General features: G+C 42.9%; 1 protein-coding gene across 8 annotated transcripts in view; it reads right to left on the bottom strand.

Moving 5' to 3' along the window:
• Positions 1-17,754, bottom strand: part of tafa5a (TAFA chemokine like family member 5a) — a 99,899-nt gene that overhangs the window by 29,740 nt on the left and 52,405 nt on the right. For all 8 annotated transcript variants that reach the window (XR_009767503.1, XM_061667309.1, XM_061667315.1 and 5 more), the window contains exon 2: positions 2,030-2,179. Coding sequence is in view for 7 of the 8 variants with exons in the window: in XM_061667309.1 (XP_061523293.1) it covers positions 2,030-2,179 (150 nt within the window). In the remaining variant the exon portion in view is untranslated. The remainder of the gene's footprint in view (positions 1-2,029; positions 2,180-17,754) is intronic.

The following is a 17,754-nucleotide window of genomic DNA, read 5'->3' as shown; positions in this document are numbered from 1 at the left end:
TCTTCGGAAACAAGGATGACACGAGGAAGGGTTCCGTCTTTTATGCCATGAAGACACAGAGAGCTGGAAACCGCACGAGCCTGTATATAGGGGCTATGGATTATCTCGGAATGACCGGTGCGTCGGTACACGGGAGGCACGAAGGACACAGACGAGAGGTGTCGGCAAAGGACTCCGGTGGATTAGAACTGATTGAATTCCCATTTGCGGCATTTTGGGTCATCGGTGCCGGCGCTCATTTTCTTCCTCGCTTTCCAACTCAGAACAAATAAGAGTGCACTTGCACAGAGGAGCATATTTGCATGGCAATAACATCAAGCCCTGGGTTTTTGAAATATGAACAGCAATAAAGTTTTTATTTCAACGGCAGGCAATATAGTATAGTGGGAAATAGTAAATTACAACCATCCTCAAAACATGCACACAAAGTTTGGTTTTATGTGTGCAATATATGCATACTTTTTATGTTGTTGTTTTTTTTTCTTCCTATTCTGGACAAGTGGCTTGATCAATACGAGGAAGTCGAATGTAGAAACCTTGATTGATCAATGTTAGGAATAGCCAAAATGACAAGAAGAGATGAAATTCCACCCACTACGTTTTTGCTGAGGGAAGCGACGGCAAAAAAAAAAAAAAGAAAGCTGAGTCACAGTTCCATCAGACAGGTTTGTACTTGGGATGGATGTTTGACTTCAATTTCAAATACAAAAAAAAAAAAGGGAACTTTAAATGCACTTAATATTACTGAGAAAGTAAAGTGAACCAAGGTTATAGTTTGCCTCCTTGTCGGAAACCTACGAAAAAAATAGACGGAACCACATGATTTTTGTTACTTTGCCTTTGACTCACACTTGTTTCTTTTGAGGACATCTGCAACACTATTGGCCTTGGAATCATATCATCGCTAGCTCATGAATACTCTCCTTCACTTTGAAAAAAGAAAAAAAGTGATATTTTAAGCTTAATACTTCCACATTACCCTTCAAAGACCAACATGTAAATGTCAGCAAAATTCCTGCCAAGTAGTGCTTTATAGTAGTAGTAGTAAACCACTTAAGCTTTCAGACACCTATAATGGGCTTTCCAAAAGAGCAGGGGGCTATGCAAAAGGACACAAAGGGTTGTAAAAAGCAGAGCTCTGACAGGCTTATTGCTTATCAGTAGGACTTGTATTGTCTGGTCGTTGTAGATCGACATGTTAGGTCACTGCGTGGCTCTGTATTTGACTCTTGGGACTAATTTTGTGAGGGGATTTAGCTCAGGTTCTAGATGGAACCACAAGATTGCACTGAATTCGCAAGTTTGATTTTCAACGAGCAACGGTGCCAATGATGCGCGCCACAAAGCGCCACCAAGACAGAAAATAAGATTCAATGTATTGTCTCAAGTCAAATGTAAACAGACTCTAATATAACACGAAACGTAGATAATTCAAATCCTATTTAATTGAACTCAGCTTCATAATAAAACAGTAAAACGATCCAGGTTTCACTTAATTGGTTGGCCCATATTTATTTATATATTTTTTTGTAAGTGAATTGAAACGAGATCGCTATCTTTTCAGCAAGCTTTTTTGTGACGTTTTCGTGCGGTGGTGTTCTCTGACATTTTTCAAAAGTACAATATGTGCCGAGCTCAATCAAAGCTTTTAAAGCATCACGGGGACGTAAGAGTGACTGTCAAAGGGCAGTCTGTCCACTGTGTTGCAATGAAACAAACGCTCCTGCACAACTCTTGTCAATATGCCATGAAACATAACCCATCTGGTAGCCTGCAGGCAAAGATTACAAAAAAAAAAAAACATCAATAAAAAAAAATCAACTGTGAGTTCGTGCAGGCTTTCCTTGCATCCGAAAGACAGCCTGGGCGTTCCGTTTGAGGTCGATGCACCTAAAGTTCAAATTAAGCCGAACTGACTCGCCTTAGGACTGATAACGTGACTCAAGGCTTGGATGTAGCTGCGTGCACTTCATTGTATTCGTGTGCGCCTCGGGACAAACACGCTCGTGGTTTTCACTCGAAACCTTACCGTCCACGCAGGCGGGTCTGGCTCTCGTGGTTCCCGCGATCTGGCCCTTCTTGCAGGCGCAGCGGGCCGTCTGCCTGGCGATGGTCCGCCGCGGTTGGCTGCTGTCCCTGTCCAGCGTCACAATTTCACATGTCCCCGCCGCCAGCTGGCCTGCGAATGACAATACACGGCAGGGAGCGGGGTCAGACACACGGAAGCGTACACGGGTCGAGATCCGGCAATCTGCTTCGCGCGGATTCCGCGACACGTTCTGTCACGTCACTGTCAGAAGTCTGCGCAATTAGCAAGGCACTAGTAGACTGTCATGTATCGCGCACACAAATTAATGACGAATGATGCGATAGTGAAACTTTTTTCCAATTTCATAGCCTTGATATCCAGCTTCAGGTCCACGCACGAGTATGCCCTTTCTTGTCGTTTATAGTGTAATTGTACTATGCGCTGAATTATCTTACTCGTGAGGACAAAGCGCACACTGGATATCATGGATATTGAACTCAACTTTCCATAGCTACTGTACATCCAATCAGTAGCATCACTTTGAAGGTAATGCATCCATTAGCCATGAAGGAAATGCATGAATACTGATGAACTTTGTAATTGCACTGACAACCTCCCCCCAACACACACACACACACACACACACACACACACGTATTCAATCAGGTGACCTTTGGCTGTGTAGCTGAGCCCTCGCTGCTCACAAATTAACCTTTGTCTGTGTATGGAAGCCCTACGGCGCCATGCTGGAGAGGCTTATCAGGACCTAATTGTGATTGGCAAGAGGACAGAAGTTGTGATTAAATCTGGACTTGAGTCGCTGACACTCGGCTGCTTGGCTTAATGAACTGAGCTGCGAGGGGTCACACCTGGGGTAATGAGGATCCATCAGGATTCATGCACACGGAGGTAGCTGCGGCGGTACAAGACCGTGACCGTATCCAGACACCACACGTGTGTGTGTGTGTGTGCACGCGTATAGAAGAAAGTTTCTCCAATGAGATTTCCCTCGCTACTTTTAAAGGCGATTTGTCATGTAAACGCATGAAATCTTTGCTGTCGTTCTCACCTGTTTTTCTTGCACTTTTCAGTTATTTATTTACTTATGAATACTTAAAACCCACTGAACTCCACCCATAAAAAAGAAATAGATGAATTGAAAAAAAAAAACTTTCTATGACAGCTTGGAATTATTGAGGGAACAGTATAATAAGAAAGAGGGTCATGATTTCGTTTTTTGTTGATCTTCCACTGCTGATTACTAAAGAACAGAAAAAGCTGGAAACAAACTTGCTTTCTGGTGAAAGAAGAGAGTCCATTCTTTCTTTTGGTTGGTTTGGTTCTAATATTGTAACAGAACACAATATTCACTGGGTCCAAATGCTCTAAAACAACTGGCAGTGAATGAGTTAATGGGCTATTTGACAGTTGGATTTAACTTGATGAGCCACACCAGAGGATAATGCAGATATGAAGGAAATGTACTCCAATGGGTTGATGAAAAATGGATCCCATCATAGATTGACTTCTTACAGTCCATGCTTAGTGAGGATGGTGGTACGTGATTTACACAGGTACTGTATCAAAGCTCAGCGAAGCATTCTTGGCAAAACCACAGTGTAATCTGCCTTTGCTGTATGAAATCATCTTATCCATGTCTCCGAGATATCGCTTAAGGAACTTTCACTCTGACACGTGTATATGGTCGCAATGTTCTGAGCGGTTTGTATCGCTATTGTGCGTTCCGGCAGGTAGCTTGAAGCAGATGAGCGCACGCAAGAAGTAACGATCTCGAAATACGAAGAAAGGAAGAGTTGGGACGAATATGCAGATATGAGGTACGACTAAACAGGGGATCACTTTGTTCAATAATGCATGTCAACAAAATCAAATGTGTCACGTCTTGGGTGATCAAGACACAATCTCCACCTTCATCTGTTAACTTAACTTCCTCCTCCTCCTCCTCGTCACAACAGCTCTGCCTTCTCGGGCTGATGGCGGATAATGACTTGTCATATAAACTCCTGTGCGGATGGGAAGGTTTTCATGTACGCGCGCAGTTAACTTCCTGCCCACCCGCCATCACTGCCTCCCACCATCGCCGCCATCTCTGCCACTTCCTCCTCCTCCCTTTGCATCTCCTCCGTAGACGCTCAACAGACTGTTTGGATTTCTTCCGCGGATTGGCGGCGTCGCGTCAAGTCGACGAGCTCAAAAGGCCGCGGTTACATCTGAAGTCGCGGCGCCTCTGTTGTTCGTCTTTCTTGAGTCACAGGCAGCTCATTACTCGCCCACGTCTCATCAACGAGGGCCCTTGCGTTCCCGCTGTCACAGCTCCGGCTGTCAGCAAAGCTAAATTAATATCGTCTTCGTGCTGCATTGCCACCGAGTCCTCCGTGAGTGCTTCTATGAGGGAATGATAACAAATGTGCTCATTTTCGGGCCAATATGGGCAGTATATGTTTGTGTGGGGTTGTGTAGCCTTTATGGAACGTACACAGTCTCATTATAGTCCGTTTTCCCCCCCCTTACGTACTGTTCGGGTCACTTTTGAGAAGTATGGGAGAGAGCTGGACATAGGGACTCGCCGAACCATGGAATTTGACAGTTTCTTTTCTTATGTTAATTGTTGAGCTAGAATTTATTAAGAACTATGTTCATGTACGTGTTTTGACATTTCCTTTTCAACTCATTTTGCCCAGCCTTTCTACAAATACACTTGTATTTAATCCTATCTGGCAAACAGCGCATGCCGTGACATGTCTATGTCACTTGTATCTGGCCCTAAATCAAAGTAATGATGAAATCTAAAGTTGATGGTGGCCGTGGGTGAAAGGATTTAAGGACGGCCAGAGACATTGAAGCTCATGAGAGGTGATCTTTCACTTAAAAGCAAACGAGAAAACAAAAAGAGCTATTAAAAAGATGTGGAACCAGTGGGTGTGCTGAAAGGGCGAGGTGAGGGATCACTGCAAAGCCATTCGATGTTTTTGGAAGACCGGTATTATCGCGGTTTATCCCAACTTTTATTGAGCCAAGACACACACAGTATCTTACATTCGAAAACCTCATGGCGCACCACCGATCCAAGAGGTCACAAAAAGTTTAAAATACGGAAATAATGATGAAGTACGGTGGGGCATTTCATTGTTCTGCCCGTCACTATACGTCGCCGGCATAGGTAGAAGTACAAAGATGTATTATCGGTAGTGCATGTGATGATTTCACACGGCACATTAATGGCGGGGAATCACGGGTCTATAGAATGTGAAGGCAGCAGATTATAGAAATTCAACAAATCCAGACACTTCATTGATACGCACGGCGGCTCCTTAGAGATGACTATTCATTTGATCCAAAACAAGCACACAAAATGTCCTCTTCTTCTGGGATTCAATCAATATCCAGCATGCACAATGCCGTAGAGAACTGCAGCGAGGAATCAAAATGTTTAAGATGTGGCTTCTACTGAGGTGAGATACAATGCGATGCAACATTCGTCCCCGTTCGCCAATAAAACCGCCGTCAGTTATATTCCTTACGTTTTAAAACTAACCTTTCCCAGCAGAGTTAAAACTACAGCCAAGTAGACCCAAAAAGCCAAACAAAGCAAAGCAAGTGAGAGACGACACAGTTTTTCGTTTCCCCCGACACGACACCAAAATGGCTGTTTAAACAAGTTATAATAGTGTCCTTCACTGACAAAAGTGCAAGCCGACGTGAATGGGGGAAACCGTCTGAAATTGGCAAGCGTTCCCAGAAATGAATCCAAAGCTGCGAGCGGCACCGCTATGATATATCATCAGCCTTATCAGCTTCGGTGTGTCGAGCAGTTGTCGGCTTGGCCGGCCAAATGGCTGATTAAAATGTATGTGTGGCCACCGTAGAGTGAAATAAACGCGGCGGTGGTAGCAGAAGATGGATTCGTGTGGCACCGCGCGTGGCGTAACACAACGTAATGTTATTGACATACCCCTATGCCTTATTATTTCGCCTCCCAGTCCTCAGCACATTACAATTGCTCTGTCAAAGGCCGGCCTTTTTGACAAATGTGCAGCGTGGCGACAAAGCATTTGTTTTCACCGCGCCTCCTTTTTGGCCCAAAGGCCTCAGCGCGACATCTCAGGACAGTCGTGCACTCATTTTTCAAAGACGGTCTTCTTTTGCAGCGCAAAAGATACTGATAGAGAGCCCAACAAAAGTTTCCTCTTAGAGTAATAATACGCTCAATCAAGTACTTTGACGTTTATAAAACGAGGGGTTCGTGGGGATTTTAATTCCTTAAAATCCAACACAAAAGTGCAGCCTAGTGACTTAAGGTATCGTTGAATACCATGAAGATGGATGTTTTGTGATTACAATTGTAAGGAAGTGTGAATGATAAATTAGCCTTCTTTAGTACCTAGTGTGAAGGGTGGTCTTTATTCTGAGGCTATTTTATTTTTAAAGAATTGTTTACTTTGGAGATCTTGTCTTCAAATTTCTTTTTTTGAAAGACTTAAGTATTTTTTACTTATCATTAAAATTATGCATGACAAGCCGTAGTCACTGCTAAATATAATTGTAATGGAATAGAATTGATTTTAAACCCAGTCGATAGTGGGTAGCATATTTGCCTCGCAGTCCAGAAGTTCTGGGTTCAAATCGCGACCCGGGTCGCAATACGGAAAATGGAAAATGGAGAGAATTAAGTCAGAAATCATACTAAAAGTTGAGCGCTACTTGTTCACCGTGACAGTTTGCATCAAAGTGATGGACACACGATACAAAGCTCGTTTTAGACCAATTTAGGGCTTGAATAATATTAAACTTCAACTAAATCATAAATAAGTAAATAATGAGGAATTTCATTTTTAGTACAAAATCTGACTAAATTGTTCAATATGTTTTCACAGCTTGTGTGTGTTCAGAAGGACAGTATGAGGATTCTAACATATGGGCATCTGTAAACAGACATCTTCCCGTCAAAAGGCATGCTAACAAAATGTCTTTCCCGAATAATCTCCACTTAACCTAAAAACACTACATGACAGCTTGATGTAGTTGGCATCTGTTGTGCTGGGGGAGGAGCACAGTGCGAGCGTGTAAACGTGAGGCATGAGCCCGAGCCAAGATGCTGCATCACTCCCGCATCTGCTCAAAAAATAAGTCAGGAGCGTCTGACTTTTTTTTTTTTTTCCTTTCCTTATGCGTCTACCCAAGTGGACGGAGAAAGGGAAGAGCGTAAAGCAGATGATTAATATTGCAAACCTCATACAGTTGAAAAGAAGGTTGAACAACTTTCAAATCTCCTTGATTTGAGTAAAAACTACCAAATTTCATTTTCTTTCCATTTCCTGTTATAATTGTCCAATTTAGACATTTTTCAAGTTTGTGTTTACAACCGCAGGGGGCACTAATGCCCCAATAAGTTAGATGCCAGTTAAGAAGAAGAAGGAATTGTCATGACTAACTAATACAAAATAATGCTGTCCTATTTTCAGATGGTAAAAAGTTACAATGTAATTTGATTCTCTTCACTTCGATTTCTGTTCATTCGACTGACTGAGCCGAGCGACTTGACTGGTGATCAGTCCACCTCTCGCCCAAACTCAGCTGGGATAGACTCAAGCTCACCCGTCTCCTCATCAGGACCGGCTTGACAGAAATGGAATAAAAACTAATGCAATTAAAAAAAAAGAAATTCAATACAAAAAACATCCACTGGAATAGGCCAAATCTCACTTACAAGGACAGGCGTGGGGGAAAAAATGCATGGTGAGATAGAGACAAAATGAATCATTAATTGGTGTTGAATACACAATTGCTGTACGATGCGCATTTTTAATCATGTTTATTTTATTATTTACTATTTATTCATTTTAATCCTTTCATTCATTTTAATTAGGTTTCGATTCCTCTCGTGTTATTAAATGAAAAGCAAACAAAACGGCTGTCCCCGACTTCATTTCAAATATCGTGAGTTTTTCATTTGTACTCCAATTCAATGTTCTATAACTGCTTCCCCACTCTGTATTATTTGATTTCTTTACTCTTTTCATGGCTTAAAAATGACATGTATGTGGTGAAATGACCCCTGACTTGCTCTTTGGATGATGAATAAAAGGTAAGGCTGAATGACAACCGGATTTTTCATTATAGAGCATGAAAAGATTTACCCCCTTCGCACTTTTTACTGCCTTCATCGGTCACTTCAGCCTGGCAGCTCGCCTACAATCTTCCGATTTAACGTACGGTATGTTGACCGACTGACCGATTGTCTTTCACTTCCATCAGCTACCTTGAACTTGCCTCTTTGACTCGCACTGACGCTTTAATTCACGTAGCAGCAGAATGAACGCAAAAGGTTGGAGATAATGTCACAGAGTCTTGGCTGGTGTGTTCCGTTGCTGCTGGAAAGAAGCGAGCTCATCTCAAAGTTCCTCGACTTAGCGCGCGCATTCATTTTCCCCTCCGACGCTGATCGATTGACTGAAAAGCCATCACAAAGCCGGCCTTGAAATTATTAATACCCCGCCGCTGCGGCCGGAGAAAGTTCTGGAGACAATCCTCACCGGGAGTGCGCTCTAATCACGGTGAAGGGGGCTACGGAGGGAAGGGTTCATCTATTTTGAGTGAGGAAAGCTTGTCTGAGCACTTTGTGGAGACAGTCTTGCAACGTGATTACATTTTTTTGGTCCTCCTTCTTTCCGTCCGAGAGAGTCAACAAAATGCTTTGGCAATCAGCCGGCGTCCAGGAGCACACGCACGACAACATCCGCCCGTGCGCTTACAAAATAAGCAACGTATAAATGTCAAACAACAGCCACATGATAGACTTTGCTCCCTCCTCCTCTGACTCATCCACAATCTCGCAGCCAAGTCATTGTTGCCGTGCAACCGCAGCCACAACCAAGCTGTTTTTTGTTTTGTTTTGGGACTGACTCCCCAAAGCCACAGTAGAATACTGGTGCATGCTTGTTTTTGATTACATTTAACACCAACTGGTTTTTGCTAATAAAATGTGGGATGATATCAAAGCAGTCTGATTAGGTGTGAGTCAATTCCATGACATCATTGCAGCATAATTGCCTTTCAGCCATATCTCTTTTGATATTGTTTGAATAAAGTCCAACATTTTGGAAGCAATTAGGCATTTGGGATGAGATATGTAATTCTCCACCGGTCCCCAATGAGAACCGCGTTTGCTTTTTGATTCCCTTTTAATCTATTGAGAGACAACGCTTCTTTGATGCGGAATTTCTATGAATGCTTCTTTCTCTCAGATACATCAAAAACACCAATGTTTTAATTCCTTTGTTATCGATTTGATTCCCATTGACTTGTTCTCGGAAATAAATGTCGCTCAATCCCAGTGAGGCTGACGGCGGTTTTCACGATGACGCTTTATTTTCTTCCGTGACCTTGTGTAAAAGCAAACGCAAAATGGCGTTCTCCCGTGGGGACGCCCGCTTTCCCCCGGCGTTACAGTGCTTTGTAATCATGAACGCTGCTGAATAATGCTTGCGTGAAAACAATGAATGATCATCTATTAAAACTGCGAGAGAAAAGGGGAAACAAATGACCCCCTGTAACCTCGCATATGGATACGAGCGCCACCTTACTGTCGCAATTAAGGCCGCTTTCCTCCCCCTGAGGAAGGCACATTGCAGCGGGGCAATGATAGGGCAAAGTCCTTAAATGCGGCTGTGATTTTGCACACTAAAGACCTTGAATGCAGGACATTCCATTCATAGCTCTCTGCATCCTCGGGGGACAAAAACAGCATTTTAACAAGGCTAGTTGGGCTTCAAGTATAAAAATATGTGGTAATGGATCGGGCTGGTTTTTGAGCATCTCTAAATGGGGGGTTTCAAGGGGTTTAGTTACTTAACCTCATCTATTTGGTGGAAGGCCTTTATTTGTACACATTTTTAAAATACAGTCAACAATACACATAAAAACACAAAAACATTTTCATATCGTTCAGCCCTCACCCCCACACTCTTTAAACACATTTCATTTGTATTTGAACAAGTATGCATAAAATGTATAGAAAATACTGTACGGATTGTAGTATCTGTTGTATTTAAGTGTCTTTCAATCATTCACCGGGTATATATGTCAACAGCAATCCATTTGTCAAGTACGTTTTTCAACTGGTAGGCCTTGGAAGAAGGTCTCGCCCAGCTTGTCTGTGAAATTCAGGTCTCTAACCGACTGCAGTGACGAGCAGGTCCCTGTAGATGGTGGGGTTGCATTGCTTTGGATTTGGGATCAGCACAGCTTTTGAGGTGAAGACTAAGACTAAGTGGTGAATCTTGGCTTGTCATGTCGATGATGAGGGCGAGAATTCAGACGAGTTGAGGCACCTCACACTCGAACAGTGCATGTAAATGGATGCTCAACTATTTGTGAATCGTAAGAGCTAGGTATTGAGATAATTCGTTTTATTTCCTCACGGGAAAAGGCAAGCTGTTTGTCTTAATGGATGACGCGCTCGGCAACTAATTAGGTCACGGCGTCTATTGTAAGGAGGTCTACTGTTTGAGGAAATACGGTATTTCACGACGGCCTACTTCACTGGATGTGGCCTGGCTTCTTTCATATTCTACAGGAAGTATTGCAAGAGAAATGTTGAGGGCAACAAACAGCGAAGCTCACGTCACGCTCACCGACACAGAAATAAGAAAGGGATTTATGTTGCTGCAGTCAGAGCGGCACAGAGACTTTAGAAGCAGCGCTCAAACCGCCGTGCACTTCTTCAAAAACGGAACCACAGCTTGAGGCCACCTCACGGAGACGACAACAACCGTGACTGGTCATGTCGAGCTACGCTGGCCTCGGCCTCGCAGAGAGAGGGAATAAAACGCCACTTTTCTCAGGAGAGCTACACTTCTACCAGCAGGGCTGTTTCCCCTCCTCTCGGCGCTGCAAACACAAAGACTCTCGTCGTGTAATTATTGTTTAACATTGTCTGCTTGTGGGTGTGCGTCTGCATGTGTGTAGTCAGACTCTAAAGAACACTGCATGACCTGAAACCATCCGGAATCTAGGAATGCTCATTGCGTATGACTGCGGTACAGTCGCAATCTGACCCACTTTATACAAATGTATTCGGATCACCTTCAGCTTTTTTATCCTCTCGCTTTTATGCGAGAGCCTTAGTTTACAGGTAACTCTGTGTCAAAATTCTGCTTGCAGAAAGTCTTTATGATACATTTTGAGCTGATTAAAATGCTAAATCCTTTAAGTAGGATATAGTATAGTACAGTGGTGGGGTACATATGTCTGGGAAAAGATATATTCTACTGGATTGCAGTAGTAAGAGTAAAATATGATGCTTCATGTTTTTCCGACTAAATTTCTTGAAGCACTACAATATGTAGTTTAAGCAGCACCCAGAACTTGTGAACTGAGTACTAGTATGACTCACTACCTTGATTTATACAGGATATCCTAAAACATTTGACACGTGATAATATGAAATATGAATAACTGAGTAACTACTATGTCCGAGGCAAACTAAATTGAATGGGCTTGATGTTGAAAAATGTGTTTGTCGAAATTCCAATGACATATTCAAACAGATGTAGCTTTCATAACTGATTTAAAAAAGCTTAAAAATATTTCATCTGTGCACTTGAACTGCTGCTTTGACTGTCTTTATGGGTTCTTTTTTTTTTCACACTCTGGACTCGTGGTAGCCTCTGCCGAACAAAAACAATACTCAGCATTAACCCGCAGCAGAAATGAAGCGCTGCCTCATTTGCATGACATAAGACCGCCGCCCCCAAAACAGGCTGAAAAATAGTGTGTGTGCTACTATCATGATAAAATTCTTGATCTCGCAGTATTTTACACAAGCATGTATGTTACAGAGAAATGTTATTTACACAAATGGGAAATGCTTTAAATTTAATTGGCCACGTTATTAGACTATGAAATGATGTAAACATTTTTGGAATGTTGTATATCGAGGCACAAAGTGGTATTGCAAAGTGTTTAGAAGCAGCTACGTTTTTTTCTGCTGCAGTCCTGGATTATGGATGTTATGAATGCATGGATCAAAGTTTTACCTGAAGTGATGGGTGATTTTTTTTTTTTAATGTGGTTAAAGACTGGGCGGCACGGTGGGCGACTGGTTAGAGCGTCAGCCTCACGGTTGTGAGGACCCGGGTTCAATCCCCGGGCCCCGCCTGTGTGGAGTTTGCATTTTCTCCCCGTGCCTGCGTGGGTTTTCTCCGGGCACTCCGGTTTCCTCCCACATCCCAAAAACATGCATTAATTGCAGACTCTAAATTGCCCGTAGGCATGACCGTGAGTGCGAATGGTTGTTCGTTTCTATGTGCCCTGCGATTGGCTGGCAACCAGTTCAGGGCGTACCCCGCCTCCTGCCCGATGACAGCTGGGAAAGGCTCCGGCACGCCCGCGACCCTAGTGAGGAGAAGCGGCTCAGAAAATGGATGGTTGGATGGATAAAGACTGTTCTGGTGATTTGACTGGCATACTGTTCAAAGGAATCGTTGCTGCCCCAAAAAAACTCTGAGGTTGTGGATGTGAGGGGAAGGACAAAGGGTGGAGTTGTCGACGTTTAGCGAAAAGCTGTTAAGTGTTCTTTTTGAGGGATTTGGGGCCGATGATGGATGATCATGTCTGATTTATTGCAATTTAGTTGAAGCTGGCTCGCATCCATAATTTAATGTCAGTGAGGCAGTTGTTCAGAGTGGAGTAGAGGCCATAGATTTGCTGGATATATTGACCTGGACATTGTCGGGATAGCAGTGGAAATTGAAGCCGTGACGGCGTATGATATTTCCAAGGGGAGGAACGGGAGGGGGACCAAGCACCGAACCCTGTGGGACATCTTTGGACAGAAGAGCAGGGTAGGAAAAACTGTTTATTGATGTCAATGAACAAGTGGGGAATCAATTCAGTATTGTAGTTTTTTTCGAACCTATACTGAAAAAGGCACATATTATTCTACATTAGCGAAATCTCAAGGCACACCAATAAAGAAAAATGTCACAGAAAGTACACAGCGGAACCTCGGTTTCCAAATTCATGGTGTGTAGTTCAAAATAAATACAGTACAACATGTAAATAAGTGAAAACGCATTTAGTACTGTGCGCTTGGTAACCCTGTTGTAATCCATTCCGTGAGATGTGCCGGCTATTTTGAGCTCGTGGTATCCATGGCAAATGTAAACAAAGCTTGCAGTCACACACAGTAAAAGAAGCCATGTTAAAATTGAAGAAAGGGAAGGGAAGGAAACAGACCGCAAAGCCTCTCTAACACCAGCGAACTCTCGTACCGTGGCTGAAAGTGGAACCCAGACAGACTTTCACCTCTCTGCTGTTAACACTCACCGACTGAGACGTTGCGTCCTTGAGCCCGCTACCTAGCCGTCGAGGGAAGATTTGTTCGTCGCTCCGCCGCATCCACCGAAGCTTTCTTTTTTACTGGGTGGTGTATTGTTTTCCAAGCATCTTATTAGACATTTTCGCAGTACAGCATAGTGCTGTAACAGAGTGACTGCTTCGACTATCTTTGAACTATCTACTTCAAAGAGGGCAATTGCATTCTCGGTCTCCCCTGCTGTTTACAGGACAATACATCCTCTGGCTAAGCTAGGAGGCGAAGCCATAAACGGGGACTGACGTTGTAATATCAAAGGGAACGATCACCATTTGGTATGGTGGGGGGGGTAAACCCTAGACTTTTAGGCACCAATTGAATTCTCAGGGATACAGTTAATTTATGGACAAAGAGAGAGACACCTTGTGGACAGCAGTGACACCAACTATAGTTGGTGGAGGGAAAAGCTTTACTATTCAAACCCACTCAGTGAACCAATCGGGCTTAGGGGCGGTACTTAAGCGTGGGTGGGGGTTGGGGGTTGACAAATTGATGTATTATTATTATTATTATTATTATTATTACAACAGTACAGATGGCAGACTTCACTAAACCAAACTGTTCATCGAGATCACAAACATCATTCTCATGTCGAGCTATTTGTTCCTTCTAAAGTTACCTGGAATGTGTGACACACAAAGCCAATGGTGTTTACGCAGGGCGAGAAAAAGCACAATTGAGCCTCCAACTGAGCCTCCCGCGTCCATGCCGACGCTGTTCGTGAACTGAAAATAGAGTGTAAACGGAGGTAATTTTTCTTTGTAAACCCAAACAAGGTTTCACTTTATATCAGTTAAATAGTAATAGAAACACCGGTTAATTGTCCCTCCTGCCATCGAGTGAAGGAGCATTGAATTGTTCTGCCTGTGGCTTGATGTCACTGGAACAGATAATGAACAAAGTCACATTATTTGTCGTAAATAAAAAAATGTTCGCAGCAATGAAGTATATTTAATGATCTCTCACTACACGGTGGTTGGGAATCAGTGTGCTATTGACATGATGTTGCTCAAACTGAGATTTTGTAATATTCAATCGTGTCACAGTGGCTGAGAAGTGGCACAGTATCCTCAGCGCTCGTGTCTGGGAGTGGCCGAGTGCATGGCTCCTTTCACTGCAGCTCCATCGGCATGCAGGCTGAGGTGTGCCCAGTGTGCTGATTGAATACAGAGGCTGCGGCCCCGGCGCTGCCTTTAATCTCCCCTCCCCGTTTAACTTGGCCTCTGTGCTGCTGCTCAGCTGGACCATCAAGACGCACACGCACATTCTGAGCTGTCTTTCTCCTGGTTTCCTGATTTTTAATCCATATTTTGACACTGCTGCTGTTTGTCCTCACACCTTTACATAATATTCTTTCTCAATTTATACCTGTAGCTCTGCAGGCAGTTAATGATCCTATCTCAGAGCAATTACAGGGAATTCTTTAGAGGAACGTGCCAATTTGCCAGTGCGATTTGTTTTGATTTTATTAGCCGGAGGGGAACGCTCACGACGGCGTTTAATAAAATCAGTGGCGGGGCTCTGTGATATGTTGTGGTTACAGTTATCTCCGGTGATAAAGAATCGCTTTCTCGTTATATTCGCGAGCTTTAAAGGTTGCCTCCTCTCAAAGAAGAGCACACAAACCTCTGACCCGAGCCCCAAGACAAAAAAAGCATGACGGTCCTCAACTGTTTAATTATTCACGATGCTGCATTAAATATAGGAGGCGACCCCGTACTCGCTTGCAAAAGAGCCCCCGTAAGCGCCTCTGCGGGAACTTTATGAGTACAGTGCGAGGGAGGTCTTCTGCGTTTCCCAGTAAATAAAAGTGGACGGTTTTAACACTTTTATACATATTTAAAACAGTCCATTAGGTGATTGACCTCCATAAATACAGACTGAGCAACTCAGCAGTGGCGTGCGTTGGTTGGAGTCAACAGATAGGACCGAAAGCGCCATGAGAAACAGGGAGTCGACAATCACACCGGTCTGAGAGGTAACATTTTTGAAGCTCCGAAGATGAGGGGGTAAGAAAAAAAAACAAAAAAAAACAGCTTTCATTTGGAGAGGAAAACGGAGCCCGATGCAAAACATGCCAGATTCATTAAACACTGACACTTGGGGTGAGGCCGATGTTTTAGAAGAGACATTTACTTGTAAATGCATGGATGGAGTAGGCTATGGTGAAATCTGTTAGTTTAGCATGTATGGCTAGTTTAAGAAATGTTATGAGAGTACCAACTCAATATTGACTGTATTGTCTAACAACAACCCCAACAACAACAAAGCATCAATTCAAGGCCAAAGTCATTATCGTTGCATTACTGGGATGTAAAATAACATTACGCTTTGCAGTGTCGCCTTCAGTGCAACTGGTGAGGCTTTAAAATTTTACGGCGCTTCGCTCTGTTGGATTGAGAGAGCCCAAAGGCATTCATTACCGACAGCTGGACAAAACATTAGGTACGCCACCGCAAATGGGATCTACGACAGTCGGTATATCCAAAAGTCTGCATTTGCAAAGATAACTACGGCGACCTTATCGCGGGAATACATTCTGGACACACCCACTAGCGACCATATCAATACCGAATTTTCGAAATTACATTTTCACGTTTTAAACAGTTCAACTTATTAAAACACACTTTTAAAACACATTGTAAACATATGACATTATATTAAGTAAATCCACCGGAAAAGCCCGTGAAAACGTATTGCTATAAACTGCAGATTCTGAGATAGACACGTTGCATAACAAAACCTACCCATCTTATAGTAATATGGTTTGCTCAGCTGTAACTTACCTTATTAAATCTATGTGGGAAAACATCAAAATTAAAGCAAGAGACAGTATTTCATGGTGGACTTTGCTGTTTCTTTGACTTAATAAGCAGAAGATGGACAAGGAGGAAGAGATTTTAGAAGAAGCAGAGGGACAAAAGATGGGAAACCAGTAACAAAATCACGTTTGGCCTGCGCTATTCAAGTCAACGAGATTGTTCCTCTCCTGCCTTTTGAATGAGCGAGACAGATGATTGGATCTCTCGTGAACAAAAGCTCCCTTTTCCTAATCATCAATAATGCTGCTGACAGGCGACCGACTAATGAAGCACAGAGCTCATTTGGTGTCAAACCATTGTTGAGTGGGAATTCATTCACGTACAGTCAACCCTCATTTATCGTGGGGGTCACGTTACAGAAAACTCACACAATCAATGAAATCCCCAAAGTAGCGAGCAATTATTCTTTATATTATTATATATATTTATACATTTCATATATGCAATTGAATCCCAATACGTGATCGAGGCAGGTATTTTATTTTTCCACTTGAGGTCACCATTCACAAACTCCAAACAAGCGCATGCCATTATTTTTAACTCCAGTTAAAACGATTGTTTTAACGACAGTGCTGTCGTTAAAACAGAAAATCCAGCTAAACGTTGCTCTTTACTCAGATTTGTTTCTGTCCATATTGTTATGAGTGTGTCCGTTAGCTATTCGTCGGGCTAAGGTTGGTATTTGTTTTATTTCATAAAACTCTGATTGTGGCTTGTGTTTTAAACTGTAACTTCCCGGTCATGCTCTTTGCATCCTCGAGCAATTTGGTGTTTCACCCAAAGTGTGAGTTGAGAATATTCAGTAAAGGTTTCTTTGTTCTGCCAAGAAAAAAGAGCCCAATTGACATTATGTGAGTCATTGCTGCATCATATCATGTATCATATCATTTTAAACATAGACAGCTAATAAAGCTAACTGTAACAGAGATTTGCAGGTGAGTAACTGCGCTACGTTGACCTACTAAGAAAAAAAAAAAGCAATACACAGACTTTGCGATAAGTGAACTGCGACATAGCGAGAGATTACTGTATATGCACAAATATACACATGGACTGAGACACATTTTGGCTCGTCGAGAATTAAAATACCCAATGTGCCGTTTTGTTTGAGCGACAGCTGTGCGCGGAAGTTGCAGAAAAGCGCTACCGCCTGCTGATGAGTGTGGGCTGTGATGACGTGAGGCTGTCAAAATACACTGACAGCCTGTCAAACACGATCCGTTTGTTGTCATTTACACAACAGTGCTTTTAATTCCAAAAGATGAGCTGTAACAAGGGGATGATGCGAGGCAGGCCTGAGGCCAGAGTGACCATCAGAAGACTTTTTTCATTCCGAAAGGTCACGTCTCATCTCCATACGACTTGCTGTATTTGAAGCCTGATTGGACTATTTATATAAAAAAAAAAAAAACTGTCCAGTAAAGCCAAACGCAATCAGAATAAGGTCAGTTTTAAACTCAAGTATTTAATCAGTACAATAATGTACTATGAGCCTACGTGTCTCC

Source organism: Phycodurus eques, chromosome 22 (genome assembly GCF_024500275.1).
Source record: "Phycodurus eques isolate BA_2022a chromosome 22, UOR_Pequ_1.1, whole genome shotgun sequence".
Lineage (NCBI taxonomy): Eukaryota > Metazoa > Chordata > Actinopteri > Syngnathiformes > Syngnathidae > Phycodurus > Phycodurus eques.
This window is presented reverse-complemented; position numbering and strand designations above follow the sequence as displayed.